General features: G+C 40.3%; 1 protein-coding gene across 1 annotated transcript in view; it reads left to right on the top strand.

Annotated features, from left to right (window-relative positions):
- Positions 1 to 18112, top strand: part of LOC126456518 (juvenile hormone acid O-methyltransferase-like) — a 76306-nt gene extending 58194 nt beyond the window's left edge. Inside the window, exon 5 of the mRNA XM_050092266.1 lies at positions 17928 to 18112. Coding sequence (XP_049948223.1) covers positions 17928 to 18112 — 185 coding nt within the window. The remainder of the gene's footprint in view (positions 1 to 17927) is intronic.
- The last annotated feature ends 2507 nt before the right edge of the window (positions 18113 to 20619 follow it).

Below are 20619 nucleotides of genomic sequence, written 5' to 3'. Positions count from 1 at the left end.
ATGGGCTATCGTCTCTTGATGTGAAATTAGAAAATCTAAGATGGTGATCCTAGATGGCAGGATGCTTCTTCTACGTTTAAAATGCTGATGTATTGAATTGTCCTAAATTTAAAATGCTAAGAAATTTAAAAAATTCGTTTACCTTAAGTTTAAAATGATTGAAGTCCACTGGATGTCAGAACTACACCTCTTGTCCTGACCTTAAAACAACCTGTATGTATGTCAAACACTTGCCACTGTCGTGTGCAGTATTTTGGGAATGACAGAGGTAAGCACTATAATTTGCTTAAACATGCCATGCAGATCCACACACAGAACTCACACCATATCACACCAGCCCACAGGTACTCGACACCACACTGCCACCACTACTCCATGCCCTGGAGCCATCAGCACTTGCTGCCAGCTGGTGGTCAGCTGCATGCTACTGTTGCCTGATGCAAAGTACAGTCTCATCTCTGGCCGAAGTGGACTATTTCAGCCTCACATGTCACTGCTCACAGAGTGTCTATTATGGAACATTAGCTGGATGCCATGTCAGTCTAGTATGGGATGTAGCACAGTTCGACACAGTGCTAATAGCAGCTCACTGAGAGAGAGTGAACCGAACATCCTCAGCTACCACACGCCTTTACTAATGTGTCCTGTAGACTCAAGAGGCTAATGGTGCAAGGTTGTATTAAAACCATGGCAGTGTGTGCTTTGCATGATGTAACATGGTGTCCACATACCCCACACACCACTTACACTTGTGCACGTCAGAGCTAGCAGAGTATTTGTGTCACTATGACATGTCATCATTTATAAATGTGGGCAGTTGTTAGTTACCTTTTGTTTAATTCAGTTAGTGCTCTCCCAACACAGCTGGCTACGTTACTGCACATTTATCACACTTATCTCCACCCTAATTTTAGAACTGGAAAGTTTCTGACCTTTTAGTTGTGTAGAACATGACGTTATTAACATTTTCAATACATGATGTCTGTTTCCAGCACCTGACTCCACTGAGATGACAAATGTAATGGGACACTTCCTAATATCGTGACTGACCTGCTTGCTAGTGCCTGGTGTAGTGCAGCAGCTAGACTTGGCATGGACTGAACAAGTCGCTGGAGGTCCCCCACGGATACTGAGCCATGCTGTCTCCATAGCCATCAGGAACTGCAAAAGTGTTGCCAGTGTAGGATTTTGTGCACAAACTGACCTCTCAATTATGTACCATAAAGGTTCAGTGGGATTCATGCTGGGCGATATGGGTGGCCAAATCATTCTATTAAACTGTGCAGTATGTTCTTCAAACCAACTAGCAAACAACTGTGGCCGAGTGGCGTGATGCACTCTCATTCATAAAAATTCCATCAATGTCTGGAAACATTAAGTCCATTAATGGATGGGAATGGTCACCAGATAGCTGAACATAACCATTTCCAATCAAGGATCGGTTCAGTTGGGCCAGAACTGTCAGCACATTCCGTGTAAACCAGAACTCTCAGCACATTCCGTGTAAACACAACCCAACCATTATGGAGCCACCACCAGCTCGCACAGTCTCTTGTTGACGACTTGAATCCATAGCTTCGTGGAATCTGCAGCACTACCCTGCCATCAACTCTTACCAACTGAATTCCGCAGTCATCTGACCAGGCCACGGTTTTCCAGCCCTCTAGGTTTCAATCGATATGGTCTTAAGCCCAGGAGAGGCGGTGCAGTTGACGTCGTGCCGTTAGTAAAGGAAATCGCGTCTGTTTGCTGCCGTTGCTCATTAACGCCATATTTCGCCCCACTGACATAACGGATACATTCGTCGTACGTCCCAGATTGATTTCAGAGGCTATTTCACACCGTGTTGCTTGTCTGTTAGCACTGACAACTTTAGGCGACCGCCACAGTTCTGGGGCCGTTAAGTGAAGGCCTTCGGTCACTGCGTTGTCCATTGTGAGAGGTAATGCCTGCAATTTGGTATTCTCGCACAGTCCTAATGGTGTGGATCTCTGAAAATTGAATTCCCTAACGATATCCGAAATGGAATCTCCCATGCTTCTAACTCCAACTACCATTCCGCGATCAAAATCTGTCAATTCCCACCGTGCGGTCCTAATCACGTTGCAGACCTTTCCACATGAATCACTAAAGTACAAGTGACAACCCCTCCAATGCACTTCCCCTTTTATATCTAGTGTACACTATACTACCACCATCTTTATATGCATATATCATTATCCAATAACTTTTGTCATGTCAGTGTTCATTCACCTAGGAAGGTTTCTCTGTATTGAGCTGCACACATTTTGGTAGAGCACTTTATGGATGAAACTCCAGTTTAGGGACTGCAGTGGCTACACTCATTTGATATAAGCCAGTATTATTCATCACTTTGATTCTTGCATGCATGCTTTTCATGCGATATAAATTTGTCAATACCTGTGTCCACCCATTCCTGTACCAATACCATCTAATTACGTGGTGTGATAGTGTAAGTGAGGATTCGCTTCTTGGTAGGTTGGTATACATTTCACACCCATTACACTGTCGATTCTGCGTGACACAAGCTGTTGACGGGTTTCCGGAGATACATGGCGCCAAATGTTTATGAAATTCATGTTCGACAACGTTGAGGCAGTTAACATTTCCATCGTTCTGAAGGAGTGCTTTCTAACCTCAAAGAAATTGACTTTGATTCGGATGGTATGCGAGTTAAGAAAACGTTTTCTTGCAGCACTAATGACAGGTAAGAATCCATAATGTGAACGAATGATGATTTAATCAAAACCTACAGCCTTAGATCAATATTTGAAAGTCCGATCAGCCATACAGTATTATATAGACATGTTGGAGACGTGCTACTAAGCTCAAAAGTGTCCGAATGACCTGAATTAAGTTTCACCTGACTTGCAGGCAGCTCACATAACGTAACTGTCTTGCAAGTCCTCTAATCTCGTTTTAGTATAGTCATCTGATTGCACAAAATGATTACCACAATTGACCACAAGAAAACACTGCTCTATATGGCCATAGCTCCATATATAAGTCAATACCATGATACTACAAATATCAGGGAAAATCTGAGTCAGTCCTTAACGCTTGTAAACTCAAATTTATTACAAGAAGCAACTTTTGTAAAGTGTTACCACTCTCATTAGTACCTGGCACAAAGAAAGAATGTAACAATTACTCATCAATCATTGTTGAATTCTCGTTCTGTAAACGATTTTCTAACTACCTATCAACCATCGTTCACTTGGTGAGTGCTCTATTAACGAACTAACCACTTACAAAAACCATGATCAACAGCGTTAAGCGCTCTATCGAAATCACTTCGTCAGCAACGTATTACGTTTAATTTCACTGTAGTCACGATAGCACGTTGATCTATGTGCAGTTAGAAAACCACCTAACGCACTTGTTATCTAACACAAAATAACACTAAAGATGAAAGTTATATATATGTTGCGAGAGTCGACTACAATGCTGAATAGCCACAATGAGACGTGTTATAATACATTTTCAGCCAGTATCAGTTAGCAAACCTGGAATTTAAAGAACATGACGAAAATTTGGTATTGGACAGTTGTCCCTGTAAAAAATTGGTTTCGTTCCCAAGTCACAAACTTGAAATGATGAATGTATGTATTAAATGGCGATTCGAACCTAGCACCCAATCTGATTGTTATGGAGGCACAGTCAAAATCCAGATGTGGAATTTTCTCAGCAGTAGCTAGATGTTTGAAACTGTTATGACGGGAAAAATGAATAATTTCTGCCATCCGGGGTTTCGAACCCGGCACTTATCGCCGTTGTTTTCTATCCACGAATGGAAAAATCGGTCTCTTTCACCATGAGCGGGATTTGCACATGTTTGAACTAGATGTGACGAAGAATACAGTGATAACTGGAATCGAACCCCACATATATCGTTGTTTACTACACGCTAAGGCACGTTAGCTATCGAGTTCTTTTTCACGAGTAGGTAGGAGTGGCATGTTTGAACCTGAAATTATGTGACAAAAATATGTGTGTTTCACTGAGAGTAGAAAGCGTCACATATCGTTGTTGACAATGAATGATGAGAAGTTAAAAATCAAAATAAATTTCCATCAACAGTTAGGTATGCTCATGCTAAAGCCTGGAAGGATATAATGTAAATTTTTGTGCCGAACGAGGATTCGAACCATTAGACGCGTCTTACGTGGAGAACTTGATGAATTTGGAACCTTGAACAAACAACGATTTGATGGCCCGATGTCATCACGAAGTTAAGTTTCGTCTCATTTAAAAATGTGTTACGGCTCTTCAAAATAGTAATAACTGTACTGTATAAAGTCATAGCCTGTCACATTAAAAACCATTCTACTAGGTACGTATGTACTCTGCTCTTGGGCCGCTATTCATTTAAACTTGAGCTACAGTTCTTCTACGTGCTCCAGCCTACATGTACAGGTTTCCAGTTCCTCCGTGAGATACCTCTCGAATGCTTCTCTATTTAGATTGTAAATTGATCTGGCTGCCAATTGTACGTACGTAATCTGAACTGCATATTTTATTCAGTGTGTTTGAGGCTTTTGATGAAATGAAACATAGTTGAGGAATGTAGTCGACCATTTATTTTCACTTTGTTTACTTGGAGCTAACGTAACAGGATACATAAATAAGTACAAATTTGCATGCAATTCTGCACGATCATTGGGCAATAACAATGATGCATCATACACACTGTATACTGAAGCACCATTCTCATCGAAAATTGTAGCAAAGGCTTCCTCTGAAGTGTTCCAACAGGTAAGCTCTGTAACTGCATTCCACGCGTTTCCACAAAATTCGCACACATAAGGCCACCAACCAAGATATTTGTGCACAATATCTAGGATGACTGAGCTAGTGCAAATCAAGTTTATAAACGTAGATTTCTGAAATGGAGTGCACCGTATGCTATTCTCGTTATTTTATGTTTTCTTGGATAGTCCCCAACACACACTGTATGACACTCCAGTGACACTTCAGAAGTTTGCCCCTTGAACTCGGCAGTCATTTCTCTTGAGTTGTGAGATAATTGATATCATTTATAGTCTGAAAGCACTACTCCCATGTCAATAAATCGTGGATTTTCAAAAATTACTACTATGTGGACCTCATGGTCTGAGAACAAACTTGCAACAAAACATTTACTGTCACCTGCATTAAGCTTGTAGACAGCAAAGAGTAACATTACTTTCGTAGGCGCACTATGTGATGCTAGCGTCTTGACGAGTGATCCAGACACTGGTGTCGGTGGAAATTCAGTGTTTGTTAAAGATTGTTCATGCTGACATGATTTCTGCTCACATATTTCAAGTGCACTATACAATGCTGGTGGCTCAGAATTGAGTGCGGACGTTGGGTACATAGGAAACTTTAAGTTTGGAAACAATTCTGTGTGCTTTTTTGATATATCAAGCACTGTATCAGGATCTCTGTCTGCATGCTGACTTGATTTATGGTGCTGCTTAAATTTATCAGGCACTGCATGTTCAATATAAGAGGACTGTTGGGTGGTGGAGAAACAATAAATGAAAACTATGGCAATGCGTACACACACAAACACACTCACACACACACACACACACATTGAATAATAGTAATAATAAATATTGAGTGAGGTTAGTATGTAAAATCAACTGTGCAAGTCCATTTTTTACTCTGCTTGAGGGTTGTGAATCTGATGGTTCTTTATGACGATCAGCCTCTCAGTATGGTGCACAAAGCACGAGTCCATCTGTTAGCTAGTATGCCTAGACACTATGAATGACTGGTGAGGGCATGAGAATGTGATGCCAGGGAAATTAAAACAAACAGTTTGGACTGGTAACAACACAGAATATGTCTGTAGCCCCAGGTCAGCCATAATGAATCTTACATCACCAATGATGCCCTCCGTACTGAGTCATAACATGGCTGCACTAAGGTCTGCCACCATGAATTGCCATCTCGAATTTTTATAAGTATCCAAAGCGGATTACATGCTTAGCACAAGCGACTTATTTGCACTGTGATATAATGGGGTAATCCAGTAGGAGAAGCGAAATTTGACAGAAATGCAGACTGCATCACTTATGGAATGTCTGTGAGCTATAAATCGTCCCACAACCATTATGCTGGATGACGTCAGGAAAAAAACCTAGTAGATACATCTGTGTTGGACCTAAGAAGTCTTTGGCTATGACAGCAGACACTTGGGAAAGCTATAGCGTCTCATCGATTAATAGTCCCGTATCAGAACGACTGGTATTTGAGTGAAGCAAAACTTGTATTGACTTATTGTGTAGGGTCTGATCTGTCCTACAGCTCTTATTTAACCCTGCTAGTTGTGTTCAGAGATTTTTGCTGTATTACAGAGGTGTAGTGGATAATTTGTTACTAGTTTTACTGAATCGTGAGGTGTTTTGTTACAGTTTTGCTGTAATATGGGATAATTTGTTACGAGTTCATTGTAACATGGGGTAACTGCTTATAATTATTGCTGTAAAATGTGGCATTTTAATACGTTTTGGTGTAACACAGGGCAATGTGTTACAATTTCATTGTTATATGAGGTAGTTTGATATAATTTTTGCTGTAGCTGCTGCGATTTGTTACAATATTTGTTAAAACAAGGCGTAATTTGTTGGAATCCGCAGGAACATGGGTCAATTTATTACCAGTTTTGCTGTAACTGGAATATTCTGCTACAGTTTCGATGTAACAGTGGTGTTTTGTTGCAATTTCGTTGTAACATGGAAGCTGTTTATTACAGTTTTGCCGTAGCATGTAGAAGCATTTGGTGAAGTTTTATGTAGCCTCCACAGTGCAGTGCTCCAATATTCAGTCTATCACCACCTTCTCATTTCATATAAAATATTCAGATACTTCAGAGAAGCCTTCATAAAATATAAACTCTCCATGACTTTGTATAACTCTGAGATTTCCCTGAAATTTTTCAACGCCTAACTACAATAGAACATATTTCAATGTCCCAAAACCTAGAAGGCTTGTAGGTTTCCTGAAACCCATTGTGCTTCTGTTTCATATCACATTTTCTGACAATCACTATAATGACTATAATGAGCAGCAATAGACCTCTAGCACAAGTGCCCTTATAGTTAGATGTCTGTGGTATAGAGCTCAAATCATGCTGTAGTGGTTTGAGGATCACTTATGCTAGTATCATTGTCATAAAACTAATTTGATCTGAACGCATCTGGGATGTTATTGGGCGTCAATTCTTCAACCATAATATACGGGAGTTTTGTGTACAACTGTGATGCAAGATACCGTCACAAGAATCCGCTGTAGAGCTGCTTCACTAGCATGCATGATCTGACAACAATTCTAAGCCTACATGTAGAGTGCAATGTACGATTCAAGATCTTTTGACTTAATTTCCATTGTCCTAACCATGTGTTATTCGAATGGCGTGTGGTCTTCATAAGGACTGAGATGGACTTAGGTGTGTTCGTGTCAGTGCCACTACTAGTTTCAATTTCACCTCATTTCAGACACAAATTGATGTCATGAGTAGCACAGGATGCGCTCATGCCATTAAAAACATGCTACACTAGTCCACCAAGTTTGCAGGACGCTGCGGTGAAAGCATGTGGCAGGTGAGGAGTTTCGGCACTCTGCCTTTCAGTAAGCTGCTGTAACCATCGCAGCTGGAGGTACTTTCCCAACCATCACTTCATCACAATGAAAACACTGACAAGAGGAAGGGACAGAACGGTAAAATATCAGTTGAGTCAACAGACAATAATTTCCATCGCACAATGGGAAACTGTAGAGGGTAAAAACTTTAGACCATTAGACCAAGACAGAGATTGGAATACATCCAGGAAATAATTGAGGAAGTAAGTTGTAAGTGGTACTCTGAGATGACAATATTTCCACAGGAAAGGAATTCGTGGCGGTCCCCGCATCAAACCATCCAGAAGACTGGTGACATAAAAACAGAAAAATAGTTTTACTTAGTAAGAGTGGCAGGATACAAATTGCAGAGAATGTGAGTAGTCAACATCAATTATTCACGGCTAAGGATGAAGTTGTGGAGCACAAATGAAAGAAATTCAAAAGCGTTGTTCACTAGGCTTTAGACAAGTATGTTCCAAGCAAGGTCTTAAGGAACGGGAAAGATCACCTTGGTTCAATAGGCGTGTTAAAACAGTACTACGTAAACAAAGAGAGCTTCATCATAGATTCGAGAAAAGTCAAAAACTTACTGACAAAGAAAAGCTGAACGAAGTGAAAAGGAGCGTAAGGAGAGCAATGAGACAGTTGTTTGAAAGTAAAGTAACGTCAAACAATCTGATTAAAAACACTAAGAGGTTTCAATATTACGTAAAATCAATAAGCCGTTAGAAATCATCTATCCAGTCATTCAGACATCATGCTGGCATCGAAGCGGAAGATACAAAGGGTCGAAATACTGAATTCGACCTCCCGAAATTGTTTCACTGCGGAAGAAAGTAATGTGGTCTCTCATTTAAATCATCGTACGAACGTCGAAATGGCAAATATGGAGATGACCGATACCGAAATTTAAAAAAAAAAAAAAAAAGTTACACTCGATTAGCGGTGGAAGGTAAATTAACGGCCCGTCGACATCGGGGTTATTAGGGACGGAGCAGAAGCTCTGGCTGTGTCAAGGGTAGGGAAGGAAATCGGCCGTGCTCTTTCAAAGAAAACCACCCGGCAGCTGCCTGGAGCGATTTAGGAAAATCACGAAAAACTTATATCTGGATGGCCCGTCACAGGTTTGTACCGAATGCGTGTTCAGTCTGTTAACCACTGCACGTAAGGCATCAGCACCACTCCTGTGAGACTGTACAAAGATTATGCGACAGAAATTATTCCTCTTCTGGCAGCAGTTTATCGTATATCTCTAGAGAAACGAAGGCACCTAGCGTCTGGAAAAAAGCGCAAGAGATTACCGTACCCAAGAAAAGTCTTAGGACCGATGCATATAATTATAGGCCTATATCTTCGACGTCTATCTAATTTAGAATTATGAAACACGTTTTATGCTCAGGAATTGTGATATTTTGAGAGAACGAAAATCTCTGTAAATATCAACATGGATTTCGCAGAGACCTTGTGAAACTAAGTTCACTCAATTCCTTCAAGAGATTCATACCACTGTAGACAACGGTGCTTACGTTGATGCCGTGTTCCTTGAGTTTAGCAAGGCATTTGATAATGTCCCTAACGGCCATTATTGAAAAAAACAAAACGAACTTATCGAATATTCGACCAGATTTGCGATTGGATTCAAGAGTTCGTGGGCGACAGAACTCAATAACGGAACTCAATATGTCACTCTTAACGGAACAAAATCTACGCTTGTGAAGGCCAGGGTACCCCAAGGAAGTTGACAGAACAGTTCTTGTTTACAATGTATATAAACGATCTAGTAGAAAGTGTCGGAAACTCAGTGAGACTGATCGGAGATGATGCGGTTGTCAACAAGAATGTAGCAAAGTCAGAAGACAGTCTCGCTTTGAGGATTTCGTTATAGAGGAATTAAATATTAAATGCTCTGAGTAACCGGAAGTCACCCGTTAGGATTTTTTTGTGATCTCTCAAAGGCTTTTGATTGTGTAAATCATGGAATACTGCTAGATAAGCTCAAGTACTGTGGTATGAATGGGACAGCGCTCAAATGGATTAAATCATACCTAACTGGAAGAGTGCATAAAGTTGAAATAAGCAGTTCGCTTGATATGCAAAACACTGGTGATTTCTCAAACTGGGGAACAATCAAGAATGGGGGGCCGCAAGGTGTGGTCTTGGGTCCTTTGCTGTTCTTAATGTATGTTAATGACTTGCCATTCTATATTCACGAAGATGCAAAGCTGGTACTTTTGCCGATGATACAAGTGTAGCTATCACATCCAACAGACAAGAATTAACTGGTGAAATTGTAAACGATGTTTTTCAGAAAATCATTAAGTGGTTCTCTGCAAATGGGCTCTCATTAAAACTTTGACAAAACACAGTATATACAGTTTCACACAGTAAATCGAATGACACCATTAATAAATATAGACTTCTATCAGAAATCGGTAGCTATGATAGAATATTCAAAATTTCTAGGTGTCTGCATTGATGAGGGGTTGAACAAGAAAAAACACACTGAGGATCTGCTGAAACGTTTGAGTTCAGCTACATGCTATTAGGGTCATTGCCATTTTGGGGTTATACGTCTCAGTAAATTAGCTTACCACTCCTATTTTCATTCTCTGCTTTCGTATGGCATAATATTCTGGGGTAACTCATCATTGAGTAAAAGTGTGTTCATTGCACAAAAGCGTGGTAATCAGAATAATTGCTGGAGCTCATTCAAGACCATCCTGCAGACACTTATTTAAAGAGCTAGAGATCTTCACTGTAGCCTTTACAATATATACATATATATATTCATTTATGAAATTTGTTATTAACAGTTCGAATGAATTCAAAAGTAATAGCAGTGTGCATGGCTACAACACTAGGAGAAAGGATGATCTTCACTACTCAAGGTTAAATCTAACTTTGGCTCAGAAGGGGGTAAATTATACTGCCACAACCCCCACAAAAAACATAAGTGTCATGTAATATTGTGTGTAATGTAATATCTTGTATAGACACCTTTTATTAACCTGACACGTTCCACATCATTACGAAGTGTCGTATTCATGATCTATGGAAGAAGTACTAATCTAATCTAATCTCTAAACTGAATGTTGCACGCTCTGGCAGTTGACCCTGAACGTAAATAAATGTAATATATTGTGCATACATGGGAAAAGAAATGCACTACTGCACAACTACACTGCTGAGAAAATGCTGGAGAGAGCATCTACCCTAAAATATCTGGAGTAGCAGCTAACCAGAGCGACCTTCGTGGAATGACCACAAAAAACAAATAGTAGGAAAAACAGTCGATAGGCTGACGTTCACAGGAATAGTCTTAAGGAAATGTAACTCATCCACGAAAGAGGCGGCTTACAGGGTTCTTGTTCGACCGATTCCGTTACTTGACGGAGAAATGCATCCATGATAGAGGCAGGCGACGATTTAGATTTGGCACAACTATGACATATGGAAAGGTCTTGATCGCACAACTTTTGTTTTAACCGTTACGCGTGTCAAAATTTCATCATACAGAAGCTCCGGGGTAAAGTGTATTAACATAAGCATGCATATTAGTGATCCATGTTCGGAATTTACAGTCATCATCATACATTTATATCTAATTTTAGTAAAACGCTCACGAAAGTAGGCATACTTGACAGTGCTGTCGTCTCTTCGAAGAAAACCTGTGCCAAACTGACCGAGGCGATTATGCTATCGAAGAAGCAAACGAAGGCCCATAGTTGGTGCTAGCACTGACCACAGAAATGAAGTCAAAGAGCAACTTTACAAAGGAACCATTCATAGTGACAACCTACATGCCCGAATGTCATGGATAACTAGACAACGATACATTTATGCTACTTATATGGAGAAGAAACTCGTATTGACATTACATAAAATTTTTTGCATAGCATGAAATGAGCGTCAAAAGGTAACCTCGTGTATGAATTAACAGAGATACTAGTTTAGTCAATAATGAAAACAGAAAGCATACTTGCAACAATTAACTTGTGTAGTACAATGTAAACATAAAAACGATCTAAATCAACCTGCTTCAACCTTCCAATGGCCGGATCCTAACTTTGCTTAGCTGCAAGCCGTGATTCTTAAACCATTTGATGCAGCTAGAAGCTCGAGAGAATTTCATAACCACAATTTATTGGTTATGAATTGTAGGTTAAAACTGGGGAAAGTGAAAAAGTGTACGAAATTAAGGATTAGGGACTTAGGTAAGTTGAAAGAACCAGAGGTTGCTGACAGTCTCAAAGGGAGGCTAAGACAACCGGGTAGCTTTGAGAGATGAAGTAGTGAAGGCAGAAGAGGGTCAAATAGACAGAAACGTAAGGCCCAGTAGAAATCTAACACACGATGCAAAGAACCTAACTCATGAAAGGAGAAAAAAACATAAAATGCAGCAAGTTTAATAGACAAAAGGGAATAGAAAAATGAGACTGACAAGAAGTGAAAAATAGCAATGAAGGAGTGGTTCTACGAAATATGCAAGGCTGTAAAGGCAAGCATGACTTGGAGAAAGATTAAGGAGAGAAAATTGAAATTTGACAGGGATTTATAGAAGAGCTATACAATGGAACTGAAGACAGTATCTTAATAAGGGGATAGGATTTAGATGAAGATGAGAGTGGAGACAGGAATTTGACCCAGCACTGAAAGATCTAAGTCAAAACAAGACCACTGTAGCACACGACAATCCCTCAGATTTTCTGAGGTCTCAGGAGAGCCAGCCATCACAAAACTATTCCCTCTGGTATGGAAGAAATATGAGATAGGTGAAATATGTTCAAATTTCAAGAAGGATGCAATAATTCCTATTGCAAAGAACGCAAAAGGTAACGGATGTGAATGTTACCGAAACATTGGTTTAATGAGTCATGATTCCGATAAAATGAAACAAATTATTTGCAGAAGGAAGAAAAGCTGATAGAGGTCGACCTCGTGGTAGATCACTTTGACTTCTGGAGAAATGTAGGGATATGCGAGGCAATACTGATTCTTATGACTTATCTTAGAAGATAGGTTAAAGAAAACAAGCCAACTTTTTGTAAATTTAGAGAACGCTTTTGACAATGTTGATTGGTATACACTTTTGAAATACTGTAGGGAGCAAGGATAAAATGTAAGGAGCAAACAGTTCTTGTAAACAATCAAATGAACGCACTAGTTGCACCTTTTTTCTCTTATAATCACAACGACTGGTTTCTGCTCCAAGACCGTTTCCCGCTGGCTATCTGAACAATACTGGAAAACAAAGTACAATGGATTAACTCAGATGACTAAGAAAGTTCGAACAAACATGATCAAAACAAACATAGAAAATAAATAGTGTTGTTTAACAGATCATCTACGATCATTATCAAAACAAAATCGTAAAATAAGTAATGTTCTATAGAAACTCGTCTACAATTTAAGAAAATTATACGTATAATGTGAACTTACATGTCTATAATCGTGAGAGCACACATACAGACTGATGAGACATGTTAAATGGCGGTGCTTAAGTAGGAGGTGTAACAGTTTACAGGGAGGGTATGTAGTGAGCAAGGGAGCCAGATAGAAATACATTGCTTTAAAAGTGAAAAAAAAATGAAATATATGACATATAAGAGCTTTACAAATATACATAAGAGAATGGCAAATACGAAGCAATGATGTACAAAAGAGTTTAGACAGCAGGCGACAAGCAGAGAACCTGAGTCGTGTTTGGGAACCTATCGATATTAAACAATTGGAAGTGCATCTCTGTGCAAAAGCAAGATGTCTATGCGACCTGTTGTTTGCAACTGGGGAGAGGGGGTGGGGGTGGGGGAAGATCACAATCCTGTTTGTTTAATACTTTCAGTTACATTTCAACACATTGAACATGTTCTGAAACCGGTCAAGAGAAACAATTTTTTTAAAGCTTTTTGCTTATTAAGAATTTTGTTCGTTTGGTGCTGCACATATTTACATATTTCACTTTCTTCCAGAATGTCCATGGGTACCCTTCTCCGTTTTGTGCAAAATGGTGAGTGTATTGTCATTACTAGTAACACTGAGTCTTTTTGCAGTTAGGTGGGAAGCGAAGGTGCATTTATCGTCTGCGTTTTCCTTCCTGTTTTGAAGTTGGTGGCTGGTTGGCCGATACAAAAAGATTTACAGTCAGCCCAAAAGATTTCATATGTAACACTAGTTACAAATTTGTTGTTGTTAGTTTTAATACTATGTGCAAGTAAGTAACCCAACGTGCTAGCAATCTTGAAAGCAAATCTAAGACGAAACCTGTGGAACAATACACTGAGGCTATATGAAACCGTGCAATAAAAGGGAAACGAGACAAATTTTAAACTTTCTATAGTATTATCACTGTATATATAAGTTGTATTCCGAGGAAATCGAGATTTAGAATTGTACATCTCATCAATTATGGAAAAATTAAGCCTTTTTGAATGCAATATAGTGCATGGTATTTAGATCTTTATTATGAAAATTGACAGTCTGATACCATATAGAGGATATGTTGAATCGCAGATGGGCACAACAAAAAGACTGCTGCACATTTGTACTTTCAGGCAAAGGCATTCTTCTAAAATAGAAAACACAAAAACATTCACACAAGCAAACTCACAATTACAGGCCACTGCCTGTAGCCACTGAGGCCAGGCGGGAGAAACAGTCTGTTGTTATGCAGGGAACGAGCAGGCTAGGGTCAGGAGAGGGAGGTATGGCAGTTTAAGGGTGAGGAGGATGTAGTATTGTTTTTAGGAGCATACAGGACGTGATGCAGACAGGGTAGGACTGCTAGGTGTAGTCGGGAGGTTTGAGGTTGGCAGGGAAGTGAGCAGAAATGGAGAGAAGTAGAGGAAAAAGAGAGAAGTAGATATGTTGGTGGAACGGAAAACACTGTAGTGGGAGTAGGGAAGGGGTAGAGGTGGGTCAAGGACAGAGACTGGTTAAGTTGAGGCCAGGGGGGTTACAAGAACGTGGGATATATTGCAGTGAGAGTTCCCAGCTGTGCAATACAGAAACCTGGTGTTGGGAGGAAGGACTGTGAAGTAGTTATTGAAATGGAAGCATATTTTGCTGGGCAGGATGTTTAGCACCTGGGTAGACCAGCTGACTCTTGGCCACAGTTTGTCAGTGACCGATCATGCTGACGGGCGGTTTATTGCTAATCATGCCTACATAGAGCAAGCAGCACAGTGGTTGTAGCTTAGTTTGTAAATCACATGACTGCTTTCACAAGTAGCCTTGCCTTTGATGGGGTAAGTTATGCCTGTGACTGGACTGGAGTAGATGGTTGTGAGATGATGTATGGGACAGCTCTTGCATCTTGGTCTATTGCAAGGATGTGAGCCATGAAGCAAGAGGTTAGGAGCAGAGGTGGAATAGGAATGGACAACGATGGGTGGTGGGATAACACTGTGGGACAGTTGTGAAGGATATCTGATAGCATATTCCTCATTTCAGGGCATGATGAGAGGTCTTCAAAACCCTGATGGAGAACATGATTCAGTTACTCCAGTCGTGGGTGGTACTGAGTCATGAGGTGAGTGCTGCTTTTGTTTGGAAATTTGTAGTAAGTTCTATGGGACCAAACTGCTGAGGACATCGGTCCTGAGTGCTGCTTTGTGGCCAGATGTGGGAAAGTGTGACGTGGTGGGTGACTAGAAAGACAAGGCACAGGAGATCTGTTTCTGTACAGGGTTGGGAGGGCAATTCAATTGTGTCAAGGCCTCAGTGAGAGCCTTGGTATATTTAGAGAGGGACTGCCTATCACTATAGATGCGACTGCCACAGGTGGCTAGCTGTATAAACGGAACTTTTTTGGTACTGAATGTGTGGCAGCTGTCGAAGTCAAGGTATTACGGGTGTTGGTAGGTTTGATACATATGGAGGTAGGGATGTAGCCATCTTTGAGACGGAAATCAACATCGAGGGAGGTGGCTTGTTGAGTTAAGGAGAACCTGGTGAAGCAAAGTGGACAGAAGATGTTGATATTCTGGAGGAATGTGGACAGGGTATCCTCACCCTCAGTCCAGATCACCTAGATGTCATCAGTGAATCTGAACCAGATGAGGGATTTGGGATTCTCTGTGGTTAGGAAGGATTCCTCTAGATGGTCCATGAATAGGTTGGCATATGATGTTGCCATGTGGGTTCCCATTGCTGTACCCCGTACTTATTTTTAAGTCATGCCCTCAGTTGTGGATGAGGATGTAGTTGTTCATGATGACCTGGAAGGAGGCCGTAGCAGTCCTTCTGTTGCGCCTGTCTGCGACTCAACGTCTCCTCCATATAGCGAGTAGTAATCTATCCTTTTTCATAATACTGTCGTTATTCGTGCTGTATTTAGTTCTTTGTCAATTTCATTAGTATTTCTGCGTAATTTAAGTAATATGCTAGTCATTGCCTGAAAGAAGGATTTTTTATCTTGTGCTGAATGGCATGAGTTCTGGTTTTGCCGGACACCACCTTAGGATATCTGGTTACCATTTTACCGAAATATGCAGGACTTCTTGCATAATGTGGACACTCTTAACATTTCACTAACTGCTGGTTACATCGAAACAAAGTTAACGACAAACAGCAAGCAAGGAAAGAGTATTCTTTGATCTATAAACACTATTCTCAATCTTTTAACGGAAACTATAAACATTTAACCAGAGTTCGATAGTCCTTTGAAAGGAATGTAGGGAAGTGACGCTTATTAAGAGTTAGACACTGCTGTTACAAAAAGAGGAAAAGTATGTCCTGAATATAAAGGCAAGAGAAATGGCACTGGACATTTTTCTACGGTCGCGCAACATTATTACCAGAGAGCACTGTGCAGGTAGACATAGTCAACTTCTTTTATGAACAGCTTCACTGCAGTACTTACAATTTCAAATTACCTCTACTACCTTTACGAATACAGATTCGTTTAAAACAAGAGCAGTTCCTACAGAATAATCACTAAAAATAGTACCCAAGCTCCTTGTAAAGATCTGCACCATGTGAGTACAGCTACCAATCTGTTACGCACATAAATAAGAACAACATCAGTAATTACCCCACAAACAGCTGCATTCATGGTCATGGCACAAGATCGAGACTAAAGTTACGTTTACCGAGAGTAAATGAGTATAAAACGCAAAACAGTATTTTCTACGAGAGTATAAAATTCTGCAATAAATTGCGTAAGGAGATTAAAGAGACAACTAAAATCCAAATATGTAAAATCTCAGTTAAGGCATACCTCTTAAATAATTCATAGTATTAAGACAACGATCATTTGATAACACAGAATAGGGAATGGTAAAAAGTTAATGTTATTTGATAATTCTACAGTAAACTGTCATTGTTTCACGAATCTTACTGTAAAATCGTATGCCTGCGATCTCTGATTGCTAATTCTAAGTTCTTTCCTTTTTGTTGACCTCAACATCTCATAACTTGTGGAGCAATGTTGCCTCATTATTTTTAAGCAGACCAAGGGAACCACATAAAAATTCAATAGCATGCTAAAAGTATTATCAGCGTCCTAATGCCAGCCAAAGTCTGTGTGTGTGTGTGTGTGTGTGTGTGTGTGTGTGTGTGTGTCTGTGTGTGTGTGAGTGCACGCAAGCAGAGTACTGCAGTGTAGTTAGGAGCATTGAAGTATGTGTGTGTGTGTGTGTGTGTGTGTGTGTGTGTGTGTGAGTGTAGTGTGAGCAGTGACAAGTGATATAGTACAGACGAAAAGTGTGAAAGTATGTTCTAGATTAATTGTAAGCTTGTTTGTAAATAGATATAAAAACACTGGGGCCGGCCGGTGTGGCCGTGCGGTTAAAGGCGCTTCAGTCTGGAACCGCGTGACCGCTACTGTCGCAAGTTCGAGTCCTGCCTCGGGCGGTTTAAGTAGTTCTAAAAGTTCTAGGGGACTGATGACCACAGATGTTAAGTCCCATAGTGCTCAGAGCCATTTGAACCATAAAAACACTGGACACAACATATCAGATTTAAGAACACAACATGTCAATCTAGACCGACGTCAGTACTACTGTGTACATGAGTCTGTTAAGTTTTTGAAAATTGTTACTTTTTAGATTAAGATGGCGTGATTTGTATAATTTTGCAAATGATCTATAGATGAATAAACAACTAGATAACCACCAAAGAATATCTCAGAAGAAAAAGTCTTAAGCACTGAACATAGTGTACAACATATGTCCTTTGGCACACTACCTCTTGCTAAAATGCTGGTTTCCATATTTTAAGTCAACTACTATACTTGTATGCTATATAGTTTTTAAGTAAGATGATGTAACACTTGCCTTTTTCTATTTTTCTAGATTTTCTGAAATCAGTATGCGCCTTTCTGGACTGCATTCCAGAAGACCAGAAAGATGCTTTCTTAGATGATTGGATGCTGCGTTCAGAGAAACTGAAGAGATTATCAAAGGATGTTGGAAGGAGTGAAAATCCAAAATTCTACAGCAACCTTAACATAATGGTAGCCGTTGCCAGAAAACTTTAACTGAGATTTTCAGGCTATCGTTTAAACACTTAACAGTATTTCATGTCATAAATGTTACTCTAGGCAGAATTCATCAGAATCAGTCTATTGTTACCAGAGAATTGACAATCGACCTCTTTATGTGCTTATTATCATGTAAATGATGAGTTTTTGTGAGTAAATGAAAGTCTCTCAGTCGTAAAAGGCAGTATAAAAGATTTCCATTTTGGCTAGTTTTCGCGATACTGCTACAGAAGATATTTCAACTGAGCTAGTGCTCCATCATTAATTACTAGAATGTTTATGTGGCGCTTCGTTGCTCTCATCATACGCCGGTTCCTCCCTCAACAATCATCAAGATCCGAATTGATTCGTTTCGCTGCTCTTGTCGACATGAAGAGGTACTAAAGCTACAGTTTTGCAGTCGAAACGATACGCAGGGTAAGTTTGGGAGGGATGGACCAGTGGGTGAGACGGTCCAGTGGCGGATTTCACAAATGCGCCGCTAGAGAGCAGCTCCCGCTACTTGTGAAAAAGCTCTTTTGTGAACCAACGTGGAGCAAAAGTATTGCTGTTATTTTCGGCTAAGTTCAGGGTTAAAATCACTCTCTCTAATGTGCTAAGCCGAAAAGTTTTATAGTGTAGTTGCATAATTTTATTATTAAGGCGTAGTTTGCTCAATATTGATGCAGTTTTCCTTACTGCGGGTCTGACAAATGTATAGACACGAAAATAACCTAAAATGACCACTACCTGCAGATAGAATGTGCGATGGCCCATCTCTCGCAATCGGGGGCAGAATCTCACACGCAGCTCAATAAACCACTCCAAAAGACCTAGTGCGTAATCCCAAGCACATCAAAAGAACAGAGAAAGAGCAGAGGCATCTGTAGAAGTCAAATTCCTTCACTGACACGACTGCAGACCCACTCCTGCTAGACCTAACACTTTCAAAACTACCTGTTCAAAACAAAGTACTTCTGAGCCAACACAGACGAAAACTTTGGAAGAAATGTCAACCGTTTCTTCCATTGATAAAACCATGAATTTTAAGAGGAAGACAGTAACTGTATCCAAATGGCTAAGCTCTTCTGAAATTATTGAAACTGTAAGGGAAAAAAGGAATAAGAAAAGAAAGGAAACAGAGGAAAGGTAAAAACAGATAATGAAGGAAAATATTAGTGAAGAGAAAAACAGATGGAAGACGCTATAAAGGAAAACTGCTGCAACTAGCTCACTGTGTTCATCAAATGAAGACATTGTAGAAGTTTACAAAAATAGCTTTGATGAATGAGATGTAGATGAACATGTTGGGTGTTACTAAATCAATTACAGAACTAATGAAAATTACGATGGGATTCAGTGTGCTTCAAATTCATGATGGTGACATGAATATTGTTCTGCAGTTGGTAATACAGTATGTGTAACTGCTGCCATGAGAGAAAGATCGGCTAATGCTTGAACGGAACCAGTAACTCACTGGAAAAGCCAATATTCCAACAACATTTATAGCACATTGACAATTCTGTTTTTGACTAAGATATTTAATAGTATAATATTGTACTGATAAGAGCATATTCCAAACAAAAATGTATTATTTTAATTCACTCTTTTCTTCATGTATAGCCATTTTTGTGAGATCCGTTTCTCCCAGTATATTTGTGCATCTCACCCATACACCTATTGCAGAGGTGGATCGATTATGTATACAGGGTGCTTCCGACAGAGCGTGCAAAAATGAAACAGGACACAGAGAATGCTCCACTGAACAATTTGAGGTAGCGAACCTGAGGTCGGAGATGTCAGTTTAAGGAGACATGGAATTAAACTTGACGACCACTTCGCGTAGCACTACTAAAAAAAGGCTCTGAGCACTATGGGACTTAACATCTGAGGTCATCAGTCCCCTAGAACTTAGAGCTACTTAAACCTAACTAACCTAAGGACATCACACACATCCATGCCCGAGGCAGGATTCGAAACTGCGACCGTAGCGGCCGCGCTGTTCCAGACTGAAGCGCCTAGAACCGTTCGGCCACACTGGCCGGCGCGTAGCACTACTGTTCTCCAGTTTATTTGCAACTACCATCCGTACAAGTTTACACGGACTGTGCTGTTTATTTACATGTACACTCCTCATCACCTGCAAGGAAACAAGGAGGATGAGCCCGATTACTAGGAAGTCATGATGCAGTACGCTGTCTGAATGGCCACCTGTACTTGAGGCTCGTGCAAAGAGTTCTACCTAAGTTGTTGGAGAACGTACCCTTGGCTGTTCGTGAGAGGATGTGTATACAATAGGAGAGTCCACCGCCTCTCTTCAGTGTGAATGTCCGAACCACCTCAGTGCTGTATTTGCTGGTGGCTGGATTGGAAGCGGAGGTCCTATTCCATGGCCTGTGAGGTCATCTGACCTACCCCCTTTGGTTACTTCAGTGGGGATATCTAAAGTCACTTGTGTATGGGACCTCAGTGGATACATAGGCGAAATTAGTTGCTAGAATTCTAGCTGCCTGTGTTGTGATTTT

The sequence above is a fragment of the Schistocerca serialis genome, chromosome 2, assembly GCF_023864345.2.
Source record: "Schistocerca serialis cubense isolate TAMUIC-IGC-003099 chromosome 2, iqSchSeri2.2, whole genome shotgun sequence".
NCBI classification, from domain to species: Eukaryota; Metazoa; Arthropoda; class Insecta; order Orthoptera; family Acrididae; genus Schistocerca; species Schistocerca serialis.
This window is presented reverse-complemented; position numbering and strand designations above follow the sequence as displayed.